This window comes from Alosa sapidissima, chromosome 11 (assembly GCF_018492685.1).
Source record: "Alosa sapidissima isolate fAloSap1 chromosome 11, fAloSap1.pri, whole genome shotgun sequence".
Taxonomy (NCBI): domain Eukaryota; kingdom Metazoa; phylum Chordata; class Actinopteri; order Clupeiformes; family Clupeidae; genus Alosa; species Alosa sapidissima.
This window is the reverse complement of record NC_055967.1, coordinates 35,640,470-35,657,675: the sequence shown is the minus strand read 5'-3', so window position 1 is coordinate 35,657,675 and position 17,206 is coordinate 35,640,470. Positions and strand designations below refer to the sequence as shown.

At 40.5% G+C, this 17,206-nt stretch overlaps 1 protein-coding gene across 2 annotated transcripts in view; it reads right to left on the bottom strand.

Moving 5' to 3' along the window:
- wnt7bb (wingless-type MMTV integration site family, member 7Bb) overlaps window positions 1-12,016 on the bottom strand; it is a 29,055-nt gene extending 17,039 nt beyond the window's left edge. Inside the window, exons 1-2 of one of the 2 annotated variants that reach the window (XM_042109308.1) lie at window positions 11,340-12,016; window positions 2,297-2,523 (exon numbers count right to left, since the gene is read on the bottom strand). In XM_042109308.1, coding sequence (XP_041965242.1) covers window positions 2,297-2,523; window positions 11,340-11,410 — 298 coding nt within the window. In that variant the 5' untranslated portion in view covers window positions 11,411-12,016. Of the gene's footprint in view, window positions 1-2,296; window positions 2,524-8,943; window positions 9,234-11,339 lie in introns of those variants that run through there. The other variant, XM_042109307.1, reaches the window with a different exon arrangement.
- Window positions 12,017-17,206: the final 5,190 nt, after the last annotated feature.

Here is a 17,206-nt window from a genome sequence, read left to right as displayed (position 1 = left end):
TCTGCTTAGGGCGATTTTTCTTCTCCTGAAACTGAATCCTTGAATCAAGATATTTTTTTTTTTTGCTAAATCTGGTGGCTCAGTAGTACTCAATAACCCAACTATTAATGTGTACCTTCCTGGAAAGCCAACGGTAATACTACTGAGGCTGTCCAAACTGACCAACTCCGGCCAAATGCAGGCAGCGCGGAGAGAAGGCATTAGCCTTGCGGTTCCTTGATCTTTAACTCTTGAAAAACAGTGGAATCTCTATGCCAATCCAAAGCTAAGACTGGATCTTTGGGAAGAGAAAAGGTTTAGTGGTCATAATTTGGGGGATTGACATGAAAAGTCTACTGAACGCAGACGGGCGAGTTGCTTTTTCCCCCCGTCTCTCTTGCAGTTGATTATGTGGGAATTTGAAGATTCTGGAACCAATTCGAGCATTTATCTCTAAAGTGCAATCAATTCCGCGCGCTGCAAACCAATGCCATCCAAAGGATGGGATTACATGTTTGATTCAATCGAATCAACACATCTGCATACTGTACACACACACTCGAGAGTCAAGTACACGAAACAGTTATGCTTGAACTCATGCATGACCAGGTCTGCCACACCCACCAGCCCAAGAGAACCCTGTTCACAGTAAGGTGTCCACTGAAACCACGAAATGCAGCAGTTTGTCCACATCCCCAAACTGGAAGTTGAGAAGTAATAGCTGTGGTCAGTGTGGTTGTTCAAGATTGCCTTATGGGACATTAAATATCATTGTCAGTGCCCCTATGCAGTATTTGTCCACCCGTCATAGTTCCTTTCCACCTGACAATGCAGTTGAGTGAAAGAGATCAATAAAGACACAAGCAGCAAACACATGACCCCAAAAATGTCTCCATGTAACATGCAGCAAAGCATTATGACCTAGAATAACTGTGGAGATTTGTATTGCAGATGTGGACCATGAATTGTTGGAAACTGCTGGAATTGTCGGAAACTTACAAGAGGTGATGCCACTTTAGCCGGCCAGACAAAAGTCAATAGTCACAACTTGAATATGGTTAGCATACACATATGCTACCTAAATGCTGCAGCTAATAATTTCACCATTTAAAATATAGAAATAAAAAAGCCACATTAAAGTAAATACAAATACATTCTTGGGTATGAAGTTTATGCGCATGTTTTTATATTGCTATTATGAAGATGGAGCACACATTCCTGGAAATACATGAGACACTAGCACAACACAGTGTCTTGGAGACACAATGAAGAAAAAAATAAACATCAAAGATTCACTACAAAAATACCAAACAGGCTAATACATTCCGAGGCTCTGGGTTTGTGTCAGATGTCTCTAAAATGGATGATTGTTAACAGTGCCTTTGGATTAAACAATACTCAAACCACACTTAAAAAGCTATACAACATTTCTAAATGAAAGGAATTGTATAAAACCCGTCTGTAAAAAGTACAACTCGTATAGAACCGTATTATGAACAAAGGAAAGGCAAAATGTAGATGCTGCTCTGGTTATAGCTAATTTTGACTGTACCCCAAAACGCTCTCTCACTCTCTCTCTCACTCTTCATCTCTCTCTTTCACACACCACAGACACACACAGACACTCATAGAAAGATCAGACTTGGACATAACCATAAGATTAACAACAGATGTGTACGTCTGTTTTAGTTCAACAAAGCTCTGAAATAATACCATTAGCTGTCCCCTGATTTGCAATATCATTTTTCATCCGTCTTTTTTCTTCATTAAAACTCAAGGCTTTTGGTTGCTATTCCATGCCTTTGGTACCGCCAGCAATGTCAAGCATGGCTTTAACCATGAACTGAATTCAAATATTAAGTCAACAGCAATGTATTGAAAAAAATATATATTGGTGAGAAATATTTTGAATGATTATGAGAAGGCGTTTGTTTGACATGAACCTGTTTCCTCCACAATACACATACCGCAATATAACAATAACGCATGCGGTTGCACTTTGTGCCGTTAGTTAAAGCATTACTACAGTATGCATTGTCCGACACTACGGTTTGTCTTGTGGTGACCCACACTATGGATGAAAGACCTAGACTCCTTTCAGCTTAGACTAGAAACGCCATCAAATCTTACTATTGTGGATAAAACAGTCTGCAACAGGTAGTGATACAAACACAACCATACTTATCCCAGAGAAGGAATCATGATTCAAACGTTACCACACAAATATGAACAATAGGATACTAGGCCCATGTATAAAACACCTAAAATGTGATGGACAAACAATGGACCACCAGTGGCCCCATGAGTGCAGACTGACCTACTCGAAGCTCCTGCCCAAAGACGGTCCGCTCCCCCAGAGCTGAGCAGTTCCAGCGGCCGTAGCGGAACTGGTACTGACACTCATTGATGCCCAGCTGTGCGCCCTCCCCTATGACGATAATGGCGTCTGGGCGGCTCTGACAGATGGCCCTCTGGCGGGGGGCCAGCCCAGGAATCTTATTGCAGATGATATTGGCACCCAAAGCCACCACAGAGGAAAGGGCCCTGCGAAAGAGAGAGAGAGAAAAAAAAAGAAGTTAGAGTCTGGGAAGCAGACTGACTTGACACATCCTGCCAAGGATTAGCATTTATTAGTCCATTCGCAGCTCATCAGAGGGCGGTATTGGCTGAGGGGCCTCCAGTATGAAAACTGAAAAAAATAAATAAAATAATGTGGCAGCGCCAGGGCAAATACGGAGGGAAATGATATTTTGTTTATTTGCTTACTGACAAGCCCTTCCCCGCACTGGTTTGGCACGGAACCCCTTAAAATGAGCTGAGGTTTTTGTATTAATTGTTAGGTAACATTGCTCGAATTGTTTCCAGGCATGAGCTGAATTGAGAAGTGTCGGGTGCAAATATGCCAGTCGTAAGCATCGTTGCTCATGTTCAGATGTGGTCACCCCGGCTCTGTGAAGGAGTGACACAGAACATGTTATCCCTTATCATTTGAGATTCATTCGGGTTTTGGTGCACTGCACACACGTGTTGTGTAATGGACGTCCCTAAATAAATACAGCCGCGTGTGTGAGATCATTCCTCTGCCCTGATCTGAAATTGTGGAGAGCAGCTCCCGCCATTTCACCTTCTGGATGAGAGGAGAGATGGACATCTGCTGGGGGATAGCCAGATTTCCTTATGTCACCCCATCACTGTAAGTTTGTTTGACCAGATGCCCTCCTGATGTGGTCACCTCTGCATCTGATCACTGCCTTTTGTATTGGCAGGGCTGCAACAATTGCCGCAATCATTTGTTCTGTTCAAATAATTGTCTGTGTTTATGACAAAATACATTTAAAAAAAAAAGACGACGCACAGACTCGCTGTTTATGGCCGACCAAACCCTGCAGATACATGCTTTTCAAACAGGCCAGAGACAAGGAGCCATAAAAGAGCATGGAGGGAGATGCCAGCTTTGATGTATGACGTAGGCCTCCGAGGGTTCCACCGCAAGCAGGGCAGGCTGATACAAGCAAGCTGTGTGTCAGCGAAAATGTGAGGGACTGAGTGAAGTGCATGGTGTGCATGCAGCCCTCTAACCCACCAGCGCATGAACACCCACCACCCCCCCCCCCAACCCCCACCCACCCCCACCCACCCCAACATAAAAAAATTCATAGAGCAAAAACATGCTCCCCAAAGTCAAAGGAACAAAAGGGGTACATGTTGATTGGAAACTGGATATGGCCAGCCATGTTCCCTCTATTTTGTTGATTAACTGTTTCCACAAAGGCACCAAAATAACTCTTGAATACAAAACCACATGCTCAAATGAAACTATAACTGAAACAAGGCATATATCTGTAACACTACATTTAAGACCCATTCTTTGGTCTGCAAGTCAACTTCCCCTCTACATTAATGCAGCATGGAGTTCTTTCATGAGCTACAAACGGCCAAACATCTTCCACAGACACACAGCTTGCTGAGAATGAATTGTTTGGTTGGTGATACATATGTCCCAGTCTCCCACTATTTAATAATTAAGACAATTACTTTTAAAGTTAACCCGGGGGGGGGGGGGGGGGGGCTGTATCAACTTGTGTTCAATGTGGCTTAAATAGTCCTTCAACTTGTAATTGAGATTGAATAACATACATTTATTTAATATGAAAAAATTAACTATAAGAAAATCATGTGGAAAAGCATTTACAACCATAGCATATCCCATATATATAATCAACTAAAAGACAAATATGTCTGATAATTTCATCATTTTACAAATCTAATAGACCTGGAATAGCAGGCCAAATGAAGTTAGAATATTGTAGAATAGATATGCTGAAAACATATCTGATTGAGTCCACTGATTTAACTCACTGTAGTATGTGAACTCACTGAGTTTCAATCCCATGAGATGTTCACTTGTGATTTCAGCAGTTTCTCTCTGGTACAATATGAAGGCTTTCTAGAGGCCTCTTGTTCAATAAATTATACAGCACAATATCTAATCATGTCTAACAGCTGTTTACAATTAGTCTGGTGTCTACATTCACCACACACAAATATTTGGTTTGATGTCAGCCACAAGTCAAGTCGAACTTTAGGAAGTTTTTGTTTTCGATCAGACCTAGCAACAAACTGGACAGTTTGCCATTAACATCCATCTGAGGACCATAATTGTGCTGAACCACTTAAAACCGTTTCAAAATGGGTCACATGTGTTACGAAGTAGATTTATTAAAAAATTTAAAAAAAAACATTTGAAAACTGTGAAATAAATCACCGCATCAAACAGGGCTGTGCCACATTGTATTGCATATTGTGTATTATCATCATCATTCTTCTATATCGTAAGAATCGTATGGTATGTTTCATATTGCAATGTTGGTGCATTATGATGTTTTGCACTTTTTTCTATATGCAAGAAGGTGTCCATATGTATTTTTGCAGAGCTGTGAGAACCATTTGTTAATGTTTTAAATTGAACACAACTATTTAGGATGTATAACAGTTTGAACTATTAACTTTGTATAACTACATTATTTGATAATATATTATTACATAGTTTCATATTGTGTATGGGCATTTCTCCTCTGCATATTGAGATCAGAGGTTTTTGCCAATATTGCCAGCCCCAGCATCAAAAGCTGGACATGAATGAGCTGCTGAACTGCAACTTCCATAGTGAACTTCAAAACCTATATGGTGATACATAGCGCTACTCTTATATCTGAAAATTCATTCAACACACAGATAATTTCCTCAATAGAGCTTTCAAAATGTTAACAGGATAATGTTAATGATCTATATTGCTTTGTTTTAGTGGCTAGAAGGCAATCCGTCACCTTTAAGTTCAAATAAGAGAAGCATCAAGTCAATGTACTTTTATACTTTCTATCATGTAATGAAGCATATTTCTGTGAAACGATGCTATAGTTATTATGAGAATTAGTTACATATACTCATTCAAAGCAAGAGAAAGAGAAATATTTACAAATGCATGACTTGCTGTGCTCTCGCACTGGGGTTAAATTACACTTTGTTTTGGATGATTATGATTTGTTTTTGGGATGTAAATAAAGCCGTATAGGCAAACTAGCTGAACCACAAATGAGTATCCGCAGCAAAGTGTCCATGTGCAAGTCATTCCCATGTAACGTAATGTCCATTTCACGGTTGTGAGCGTTGTGAGTGAGTGTTACGTTTTCCTCTCCACCCTGGACTGACCATGTGAGGCCCTCAAAGGTTCACCAGCTCCCTCCTCCTGGCTCTCTGAGAGCCCTGGATGCTCTCGTGCAAGTCTCTGAGCACTTGTATATACTTTGGAAACTTAATATAACTTATTGTTGCTGTAATCATAACGGCAGTGGTCAAATGCAGTCATATTTGGAGAGGTGGTATTCAGAATTTGATGACATGTTGGTGGTATAGTAGTAGTAGTTGCATTCAGTTTAATATTAGTTGTACTATGAGAAAAGGTGATAGTTTTAGTATAATGGGTATGCATTCTATAACCTAACTAGCTCACTAACAGTTCATGAAGTTTACCCCACACATGACATTGTAATAAATGTGTCAAGTTGGCCTCGGCCCACAATACGGAAGGCTGTCTAGAGACTGCACCTATCTCTGAAAACCTGCCATGCTTCTCTCACTTGTGCCTGTTATCACCTGCCTTTTAATGTGTTGCTACCGGTACTAACACGTGTTGATGAAGCCAGAGGTGCTTATTGCGTGTTGATAGAAGAAATGAAAAATGTGCTTCCTGATTTACTACAGAAAACATGACACAGTTCTGAAAACTCTTTAACATCATGTCACTTCACAAAGCACCCAAAACACTTGTCATGCTCACCCAGCAACAACCCAGTGTGATGTTGCTGTGCAACTGCATCATGCGATCAAAAGCTGGACATTCCACAGCTAATCTCTCAAATCCCTGCATCATCAAAGTGCACAAATGCGATTCTGTTTGCTTAGCGGCTATCCTGTGTGCTCTGTGACAGTTCACAAGAGCAGCTCTAGCGACACACATTCAAAACAGTTAGGCATGCCTAGTGTTTTCTCTACTGGTGTGAACTTTACTAAAAAGGATGATGGCACTCATATTAAAAATGCCACCTGGTTGTTATATCCGGCAGAAGGTCACCTTGCAAGCACTTTTAATAATATGGGGTGCTGCAATCCCAAAGGACTTCCTAGTTTATGGAATTATAAATAATCTACTTCATGGCTAAATGCACTTCCTTTTAAACATGTCAAATAAATGTTACCAGGTCTCCTGGCTCACAGAATGTGCCACGACGGTGGTACTGTATATGACAAACTCACCTAACACAAACTGAGAGCGCAACATGGAAGGAGTGTCTGGCAGACATTTCTTTTAAAAAACTAACAAAGGTTAAAATTAAAACTCTGCGCACAGCAGAATAAATATTGTGCCCAATTTTGGTACATATGCTTTATTTTGTTGGGCAATTTCTACCTATGCTTTCAACAAAGTTTGACAAATAACTATGTTTAACTTGCTGAAGTTGTCAGTTGTTTAATGGTTTAACTGCTAATATTATGCACAGGATTATAGTCCCACTAACAAAAAAAGAACACTGCTTGCTCCACTGACAACAGGCATAACAATGTTCATGTCTAACAACATAATTCACAATGACTCATATAACCTGTCATAAAAAAAATTCATGAAGAAACAAATAATAGTGATATGTTCAAAACTTTAACCAACAGGACTTTACCAGAGAGGCAATAAAAAGCAATATAAGACAATGATGTGCTAAATTTGGACATTTACCCTCACTGTATCATTATCACTGTCATCTGGTCTCATCTGACTCAATAATGACTTTAAAAGGGAGAAAAGAGGAGAGACAAGGGGAACTAGAGACAGCAATACAGAAACATATACAAATTGTATTTCCCACTCTAATAATTTGTCCAAACAGTGCAATACAATATCAGATGTGTCACAACAATACATTGCAATATTGTACAAGTCTGGACATTACAATTACTGGGAACCTTTAGTTATTCTACTTCTTAAAAAAAAAAACACTTTATAATGTTAGCCTCTTTGCATAAGTTTGGTTACAGTGGGAACTGTGATGGCGACCATGAAGTAGCCTAATAGCCTGGAACGCAGCTCTTATCCCATTTCCCCAAGGGATATGCACCACCCCTCATGCACCTCAACACATTTCAATGTGTGAAATTTGGACATAGGCTTCATAAATAGAATAAGTGATAGGAAAGGACTCTTAGCAATAAACAGGGCTCACATTTGAACGTCAGTATATTATTTGGACTATAGAATTCAAACGGCCTCTATCCTGAAGTGTATCAGATGTGCTGTGCGCAAGAGTGTTTAAATTGTAAAAACAAACAATGGTATGTAGTTTCTAATGTGCAAACCAATGCTAAACATAGACATGCCCTCTTTTAACTGTAACCAAACCACATCTATTTTAACATCAAATTTGGGGTCTCTGGAAGCAAGATGAATACCATAGTTCCGTAATTATTTTAGAAGCGAAAATCAAACCTTATGCTCGGAGATCTGTTCTCTCTATACACATTGGTGGACATGTCAATTAGCGAGAGCATGTAGGCTAATTGGTCGATGTTTAGGAATCTCTTTTTGTGTGTGATGATATGACACTTGAGCAGATAACAGCAGTCATGATGATACTGCACATAGCCTTACAAGTCCAGTAGGTAGCCTAAAACAGGACAAACATTCTTCATAAAGACGGCGCTTCCCTCTCTTTCAATTGTATTGAACTTCTCTGCCGCTCCGTGGCCAAACCTGTCCACATTGGAAACGTAGCCTACTGTAGGCTATATGTCTGTTTTTCAGTCACTCTGCCGTAGGATTTCCAACACGTCTAGCAAAGCTCACCCTTTTATATCGAGGATGAAAACTTTTGCTTGTCCAGTGGACGCCGGTTAGCTAATAATGATAACTACAAATCAATCCCACGTGGACCTCGTTTATTCACAGTGAACAACTTTCCAGCGTTACAAAAACGTCATAACTACTGGGGGAAATAACTTGACTGTCAGCGATTATTGTCATTGACGCGAATCTGATGTTCCTTTGTCACTTGAACTGATGTTTCAGTTTCTTTAAAATCTTCCTTTCGAGGAATTCACGAAGTTTATATTAAATTCATGACAGAGAGACTACTTGTAAACTCAAATAGCGTTTGTTACAGCATCACTTGTGCGAAAAGCCATGTTCTGTCCCCCCCAAAACATTTATACCATCAATAACGTTAGGTGTTAACAAGATTCCACAGCGCAAATGCGTGGTTAGACAATATGCAAATGTTAATATCCCGATCACTTAACACTAATTGGCGTAAAAAGATGCCACACGTGTTTTTATTGTCAAATCCAGTCCGCCCAACGCCCAGTTGTAAAGTGATATGATGTGATACCACATGCAAGTCACTAGTTAAATGAACTTACAGGTAGCTACCGCTGGTGAGGATGAGGAAGATCTGCGGGTAGTAGACTGACAGCAGTACACTGCGCGATGAGAAGATGATCATGATTGAGCAAACTGCCGCTTTCTGATGAAAAAACTGGCATAAAAACTCCTTATTCCTTTAGCTGCGCGTTTAGTTCCCGTGCATTGAAACAAAAAGACTTGTCTTCCAGATTAGCTGTAGTGATCAGGAGAGTCAGTGTCGGTGCTCCTATGCAGCTCCCAGCTCCCAGGGCCGTGAGTGTGCGCTGGAGTCTGGCATCTCTCAAGCGGTAGGGGTTGTTACAGAGTGTGCTTCCCGAGCCGGAATGATGATGGTTTTTAGGGATTTTGGATGGCAGAAAAGGGCCTTTCTCTCCTCTCATGAGACCCGCGGCCTGCCATTGGGCAGAGAGACAGTGCAATCCGCCCACTTTTGTAACATACCACAACGACAATAGGGCGACACAAGATCTGGAGCTCCGGACTTAAAACTTTTCATTGATCTCAACGGGCTTAAGGTACACAATCGCACAAATTGTGTGACTTTTAAGTTCCTTATAAGGTCTACCGCTGAAGTGTCACTATTCACTTCCCCTGCAATTGCCAGTATTACTGGTATGCAAGTGTATGCCTGAAATAGGTACATAAGGTAATTGGTAGTAAATCATGGATTAATTAAAAATGCAGGCTTTCTCATGAGGGTCACCCATGTATGATAAACCCTCTCGTTATGAGCTACCTTTGAAAGACCTGCATTGTCTTTTCCTGAACTATATTTTCACCTTTTAAATATTACTCTGGTTTGGAACACTTGGATACTTTGTCAATCAAAGCTGAGCTAATAATGAAGGTGGAAGGTGTGGAAGTTTTTTGTACACAATGAAGACCATTTAATGCTTATCCGAGCCAACTGAAAAGCAGAGAATATGTGTATACTTTTATACATTTCACAAATCAATAATTCTGGAGAAGAATGTTCAGAATAAGGTGATAGTAGCAAAGAGTCGCAGGGGGCTCTCACAAACACCTGATCTGTGATCTAAACCTTTCAGAGTCAACTGCTGGGGCATCCAGTTATTTTTTTAAGCACAGAGGTGAAGAGTTGACAGGAGAGGAAACTGAAAGCCTTACTAGTGCAGGCCTTAATGTAGATGACTTAAAAGAACTTGAATCGCTGTATATGGAGAAACATAAACATTCTTCAGTAGGCCTATGTTGACAATGTTCCCTAGAGTGTGCATTTAGCAGCATTTTGTCAGTGGTGTTGGACGTGTCTGAAGGTGTCTGTCCACACACCGTGAAAGCCAGACCTGATGTCCGTCATCACCTGCTGCCTCTCATTATTGTGAGTGAAGAGGGTATCATGAAAGATTTTCTCAAAGAAAAGACCGCTGAAGTGAGCAAACAGGTTTGGCCTGATGAAACAGCCAGATATGCAGTGGCGCTTCTCATACAGTTTTCCAATGCAAATCCCACACCTGATATGAACCACCATCATCATTGCCATCCTCATATGATGTGGATACATGCAGATATCACATTATTTTGTCAGGTCAACAATGAAAGATGTGGGAAATGTCATGATTTTTGTTTGATTTCCTGTTATTCTAACAGATCCTTTGTTTAGGCTGATTTGTACAGGCCTGTGTAGCCCTGCATAGCCTCATACTCAGGCAGTTTCAATTAATAAAATTGATAAAATAAAAAGAAAATTGTGGAAAAAATGTAACCTCAATTTAAGCAATTAAACATTTAAGTAATTTAAATCCATGCATGTCTCTAAGCTAAATGTAACTGTCCTGCGTAGCCTACTGACTGACTAATTAAGCAGTATCTGCAGTGGGTTAGACTAATGTTTAGATCACTTTAAATAAAATATTAGGCTACCTCTTCAACATGACACTGACAAATAAGCTATAGCCTACATCATGCATCCAAAGACTCAGAAATAAGTTTTGGTTGGTGCTTTGCACATACTAGCTGGGGCTTTCTCAAGAATTCAGGTGAGGTATTGCAAAACAGGTAGAAACTCTGTCTATGCAAAGGAATGTGGAAATACAACTCAGTGCCGCTATTAAAGAGGGTATGGAGAGGTGAACCGAACACACGATGAAAAGCATGGCACTTGCCAATAGGGAAATTAATTATAGATACTTTATAAACCGATAACAGGAAATGCAACTTAATCACTGGGACAGTTCTACAACGAGGATAACGAATCAAGATCACCATTGTCTTGGATGTATCGGTCAGCAACGGACCCACTGAACGTAGACTAGTAGCACTCTTCGCATTTTCTACACTGTAGTCTTTCACACCTCAACTCATTCATCAACCAATTACAACAATGAAGTGAGAACAGTTTGGACTCGTGAATGCAGCTTTGAAAACTCACCCGAGCCTCAAGTAGATGATGCCAAAGCATAAGAACACGTTGAAAATCCAGTGTCGGGGGGGTCTGTGCATTGTCACGGTAACGTTTGCGCGCTCATTGGCAGCGCTGTTCAACCTTTCCAGGTACAGCAATCATTTCTGTTTCGAGTTGAAGTGACTCTGCAATCCTTTAAAATCGTCGTTACTTTGAAATCCATAGTAAGGAGACAGCAGGTGGAATATAGAATTCTAAGTCGAGCTTAACTTTCGAGAATGAAAGGCAAAAGATAGGATATATTCTACTGCTGCATTCTTTTATCTCGACCGTTTCTTTCAAAGTGGCGCAAAGTAATGTGTTTTCACTTGCTCCTGCGCCCCAGGTAAGGCAGTCTCGCATGATAATGCTGGCTCTCTCTCACTCGCGTTCTCTCTCGCTCATTCTCTGGAATGCCGGCAGATTATGTTCCTGTCACCTACAGGAGGTTACTAGTTCCTATGCTTTGACGATCTGAAATTCTTTCCATGTAGCTTCAGGTACACAAGGTGCAGGTAAAAATCCAAATCCACGCCCCTCTTTTGAATCAGTTCGAGTATAAAGATGGGACGGGCAACCAGTCCTCTCTAAACGCAAGTGTAATTGTTAGTGGGTAAATTCGCCCTTAGGAAATATATTACACGACAGGCTACCAGAGACTTTGCTGACAAAATCAGCGACAGTGCTTCCTTGGAAATAATACATTCCAACATGTTCACACGTTCAATTTTAGAGAACTGTATGGTTGTTTCTTTTTTATTTTTACCTCACTTGAAAATATATAACCAATAATCCAGGTTGTTCTGTTATTCTTTACCTTACTAGCACTACACATATTTGTTCTTTTTAAGTGCATGTTACGTGGAAATACGTAAAGAAATGTGCTCTTTAAAGTGGTAAATGATTGAGAAGTCCAGGGTTATAATTTACCTTGCAGGTTTTATTAAAGGAAACCCCCCCTTGTGGCGATAGGACAAAGTATTTTATAATTTCTTATCCATGCGATTTCTACACATTGCAGGAGGGAAACGCTAATAATTGAGACTGTTAGAAATGTGTTGCAGGAAGGGTGGAGACACACACACACACACACACGCACACACGCACACACACACACACACACACACACACAAAGACTAGTATGAATAGCTGTAAGCTGACATATCAGGGGGAATTGTGTGTGGTACAAACCAGTCCTGTAGCCCATAACTGGGTGGTACAGTGGCAGTGGTGCCTGTCCTTGGCTAATACCTACTGGAATGCCCAGAGCAGAGCAACTCTCCAGACAGTCTGCTTCTACTTTACAGCAAGCTTATAATTGTGGAGTGAGGAATTACATGTGCTGTGCTTTTGGACACTTGCACAGAATAATATATTAGGTGCGTATTTTACATGTATACGGCATTATCATACAATATAAAATATCACGCAAATCCACATGCAACACAACACAACACACGCAAAAAAGAAATAGTCTCATACAGTATAAAGAGACAAATGCCACAACTGGAATAGCCATAGTGTCAGAGAGCAATTTAGATGCCCTTGCAGTGGGTACATAATGCCTTCAGGGATGAAAGTAACAAAAGCCGCAGAATTCTTTGTTCTGGAACATCTCTGCTTTTACCATCCGCAAGACTTCAAAACATGCACATCAAAATGCCAGATGGATTTCAGAATGATTGAAATCCAACATAAAGTTCCACACAGGGTGACATAAACGGAGCTGCATTTGATCTCCCCCTGTAAAAGATGGCCTTGTTTGTCTTAAACCCATCATGGCTGGTGGGTGGAGATGGTCCTGTTTAGTTTAATTAAAATCTTCAAAGCACAAGTATATTTATAGGGTATGGACTTCAGACAAAGGACAGCGTGGGTCACATTGTTCTGCACCCAGCATTGCCCAAGAGTAGAGAAATATAATTTTTATGAATAAAGGATAGCACTCACAGTTCTTTTTTAAACTTATTTAATCGCCCCAATTGGTGAGGTGACCCTCAGGAGGATTTAGCACCTAGTTGACTATCCTAAGGTGTTAAGTGCGTTAGTCCAGTTATTTACGCCAAGAGTAGAGAAGCCATTGTTGTTAACACAAGGAATGGAATGGTATGGAATGCTTTGCGAGTGTTCTGAGTGAGATTTAACTTCCAGGGAAGAGAAGAGAGAGCTTTCATACCCTTTCAGTACAACTTCAGCTATTTACTATAAATACTGGAACAGTGTGCATGGTGCACTCCATAGTAAAACTGGACTATTGCCATATAACATGACTCTGAAGGCCATTGCAAAGAAGGGAGGTTTAATATGAGTCTAATAGACTTTGAGGGGGACATGTTCCCCCCAACATAAAGACATGCATTGTTATGCTACAATCCAATCACTCACCGCTGTCCGAAATAATCATTCACAGATGTAATCACAAACTAAACTTAACAGTTGTTAACTAGAATACTTTCTATACATAACTACCAAACAGTCGATCAGTTGTTGATGCAACATTTACTGTTTTAATACCATACTGGTAGCTTGCCTTGCGTTTGTCTGGTGTAACCCGCCAGTGGACCACTGGAAAACAAATAAGCAAAACGGCATCAGACCACCAGATATGCCCCCCACGGTCCACATGATGATTTTAGACATTATTGTAAAAAAAAACAAACACATAAATAAACAACATATAAGCTTATAAATATGTCAAAAAGCCCTGCTGCACGTACACTTTTCTACATTAAGTTCTAATGTAGTGACCTTTTTGTAAATACTCTTAATTTTATTAATGAACTGCTTGTACTAATACTGTGGAAGTAGAACACCCAGGCATTCTTCAGAAGCTCATAACTCCTCCAGAGATATTGAGAGTTCACTGACAGGGCATGTCATTTGTTCATTTCTCCTCTCACAGAAAGGCTGTTTTTAAGGTTAGACCACTTCATTTCTGCTTCTGACAGACAATACGTAGTAAAACACAAAATTGAAATCCCACTGTTTAACCACTCGTTCGTCTGGTAGGATAGATTATTTTAACATTTTGCATTGACATTCATAATTTATGCAAGACTAGTGTTGACCTGGGTGATCTACCAAATGGCTATGAGCTGCTAGATTTCTGGTATTCTCTGCCCCAATATCCAACTGAAGAATTATCAGAAGATTTGGGGTTGGAGCACCAACTGAGTGGTGAAATAAGGCTGAGACTTTATAATGAGAAGACACAGCACTCAAAGCAGAAAGATAGGAGGTTGTTCGTAATGTCGATATGGCCGTTGTCTACACATCCCACCCCTTCCTGTAATGAAAGCAGCCGAGCGCATTTTTGGAAACGGCATAATGGACGCTTCGCCTCCTGTTCACATCGCCATGGTAATAGCCATGCCGCAATTGTTGGTGCATGCGCAGTGAGCAAGTTAACTATAAATAATGTCTTTTTAGCCTTATTTTAGCAATTTGCGAGGAGATATATATATTGTTTAATTCAGTTTTAAAAGCAGATTCGCCTGATACTTTTAATGTCAATTCTTTCCTTTAGGTATGTCTGCCCATTCATTTGAATAGGAAAATAACTGCCCAAAAGCCATTACCAAGATGGCCCCTGAGTGATGGGACTTGCCTATAAGGTCAGTTTTAGGAGAAAGTGCAAGATGACCCACCCCCTTTTGAATGGATTGATTAGTTTACCTTAGATATGTCACTGTAGCAATTGATATTTTTACAATTGATGTTTTATTTATTGGTTACACTTTACTTGACAGTGTCGACATAAGAGTGACATGACACTGTCATGAACGTGTCATAAACACGTCATAAACGTTTATGACATTAAGCTTCTGTTATTAAGTGACATTCGTTTTTTGTCATAACAAGATAGGGTTAGGGTTAGGGTCAGGGTTGGGGTTAGGATTAGGGTTAGAGATTAGGGTTAGGGTTAGGGTTAGGGTTAGGTTTCATGTGTCATGACAGTGTCATGTGTTCATGACAGTGTCATGTCACTCTTTTAAACAATAGTGTCAAATCTATTCTGAATCAACAAAACACATTTTACATGGTACCACAAACTGCTTAAATAGCAGGGGCTAACCCCCTGCAGGTTCATGGGTGAAATCTCCTCAAAGCCCTGAGGTTAGCATAGATAGGACTGCCTAAAGTGATTTTGTCAGATACTGCAAATGTAAGGCTTCTGTTGGGTTTCTGAGGGTTACACACTAGGTGTTCCAACAAACCCCCCTCCGTGGCACCCAGACTATCTGTGCTGTAGTTATGATTTTTGAAGATTTCATCAATCATTCATCAATAGCTCTGCCCCACAGATGGCCCACAGATATCCTACACTGGAAGAGGTGATGCGGGTTCAGACTGGGCTACTATTGAATAAGTCCTAGATTTTTTTATGGTCTTCCGTAGTCTACCCCACCAACAGAATCGAAAAAACATTATTGATCAATATTGCTCTGGGTATGTTTCAATTGATAGAGTTGATATCAAAAAGAACAACAGCAAAATATGGACCAATGGCAACCACAGCTTATTCATTTGTTCCTTGTTCCTTGTTCCTTGTGGTCGAAATGGTAACGATGTACCATGAGAGGGCAAGTGCAGAAGAACATGCATGGAAGGAAGTAATCCATGTGGATAAAGAAAGGGTTCGCCAAGGGTGGAAAAGAGTCTGTGAAAGCATAAAGCGAACCAGTATGCTACTCAAGGTGGTGCTACTCAAGTTGCCTGAAGTCCTGTGGCAAAAACTATATGCATCCTGACCCTGGGGATCCATCTAACCCTTGGCCCTACCATTCAATTTTGATTTCCCAGGAGCGTATCCGGGGGGTGGGGGTATCAACAACTTTTAGTCAAAATAGAATCATGGATTTAATTTTTAACTTCTCCCTCGTAGGATTGGGGCAGCCATGGCCTACTGGTTAGTGCTTCGGACTTGTAACCGGAGTATTGCCGGTTCGAACCCCGACCAGTAGGCACGGCTGAAGTGCCCTTGATCAAGGCACCTAACCCCTCACTGCTCCCCAAGCGCTGCATTTGTTGCAGGCAGCTCACTGCGCCAGGATTAGTGTGTGCTGAGTGTGTTTCACTAATTCACGGATTGGGATAAATGCAGGGATCAAAAGAGTATATATACTTATACTTATGAGTTTGGGGATTTAGCTAGTTATCGTTTCACTGATTTAGCATCTACCGGTAAATTATGATCTACAGTAGCTGGCAGCTATATAGACTATGGCCCTCCCATAGTGATCTTTTTTAGTTGAGTAGTTTAACAGAACTTAGCAGACCAATAATAAAGACTGGCTTTGTCCATTAATTGGGCAGCTTTTTGGAGATTGGTAGGATCCATGTAATATTTGTCTCATCCTGACTGGTGATAGATAGAGAATGATAGCAACCAAGTAACACATTGAAGTCTACATAGGGGTGTTTGAAGATGGGTTAGTACTTTGATTAGTACTTTGATTAGGTTTGTATTGTTCAAGGCTGGAGATTGGTAACTCTGCAGTAATGTGAAGGTGCTATTGTCTTCAGTGAATAGCACACATATCCCACCACGGTTTCTCTCATAACCTATATTATTAATATACTGTTGAATATCAATTCAGGTATTAGTATTCCATGTTGTTAGTACTCTTACACCTTTGTACAATTTCATTTGCCACTAGAACTGACACGTAGTGTCACACTTTCAGTGAATATTTAGCTTGAATACTAAACCCTGTGACTCTCTCCTGGGGTCAGCTCCATGGTAACTTTATCCAAAATTGCATAAGTGGCTCTGCTTCTTTTCACCTCCATGTTCTTCAGGCTGGTGGGTGAAAACTGACTGAAAGACCCCCCTTTTTGGCCACAGACTGCAG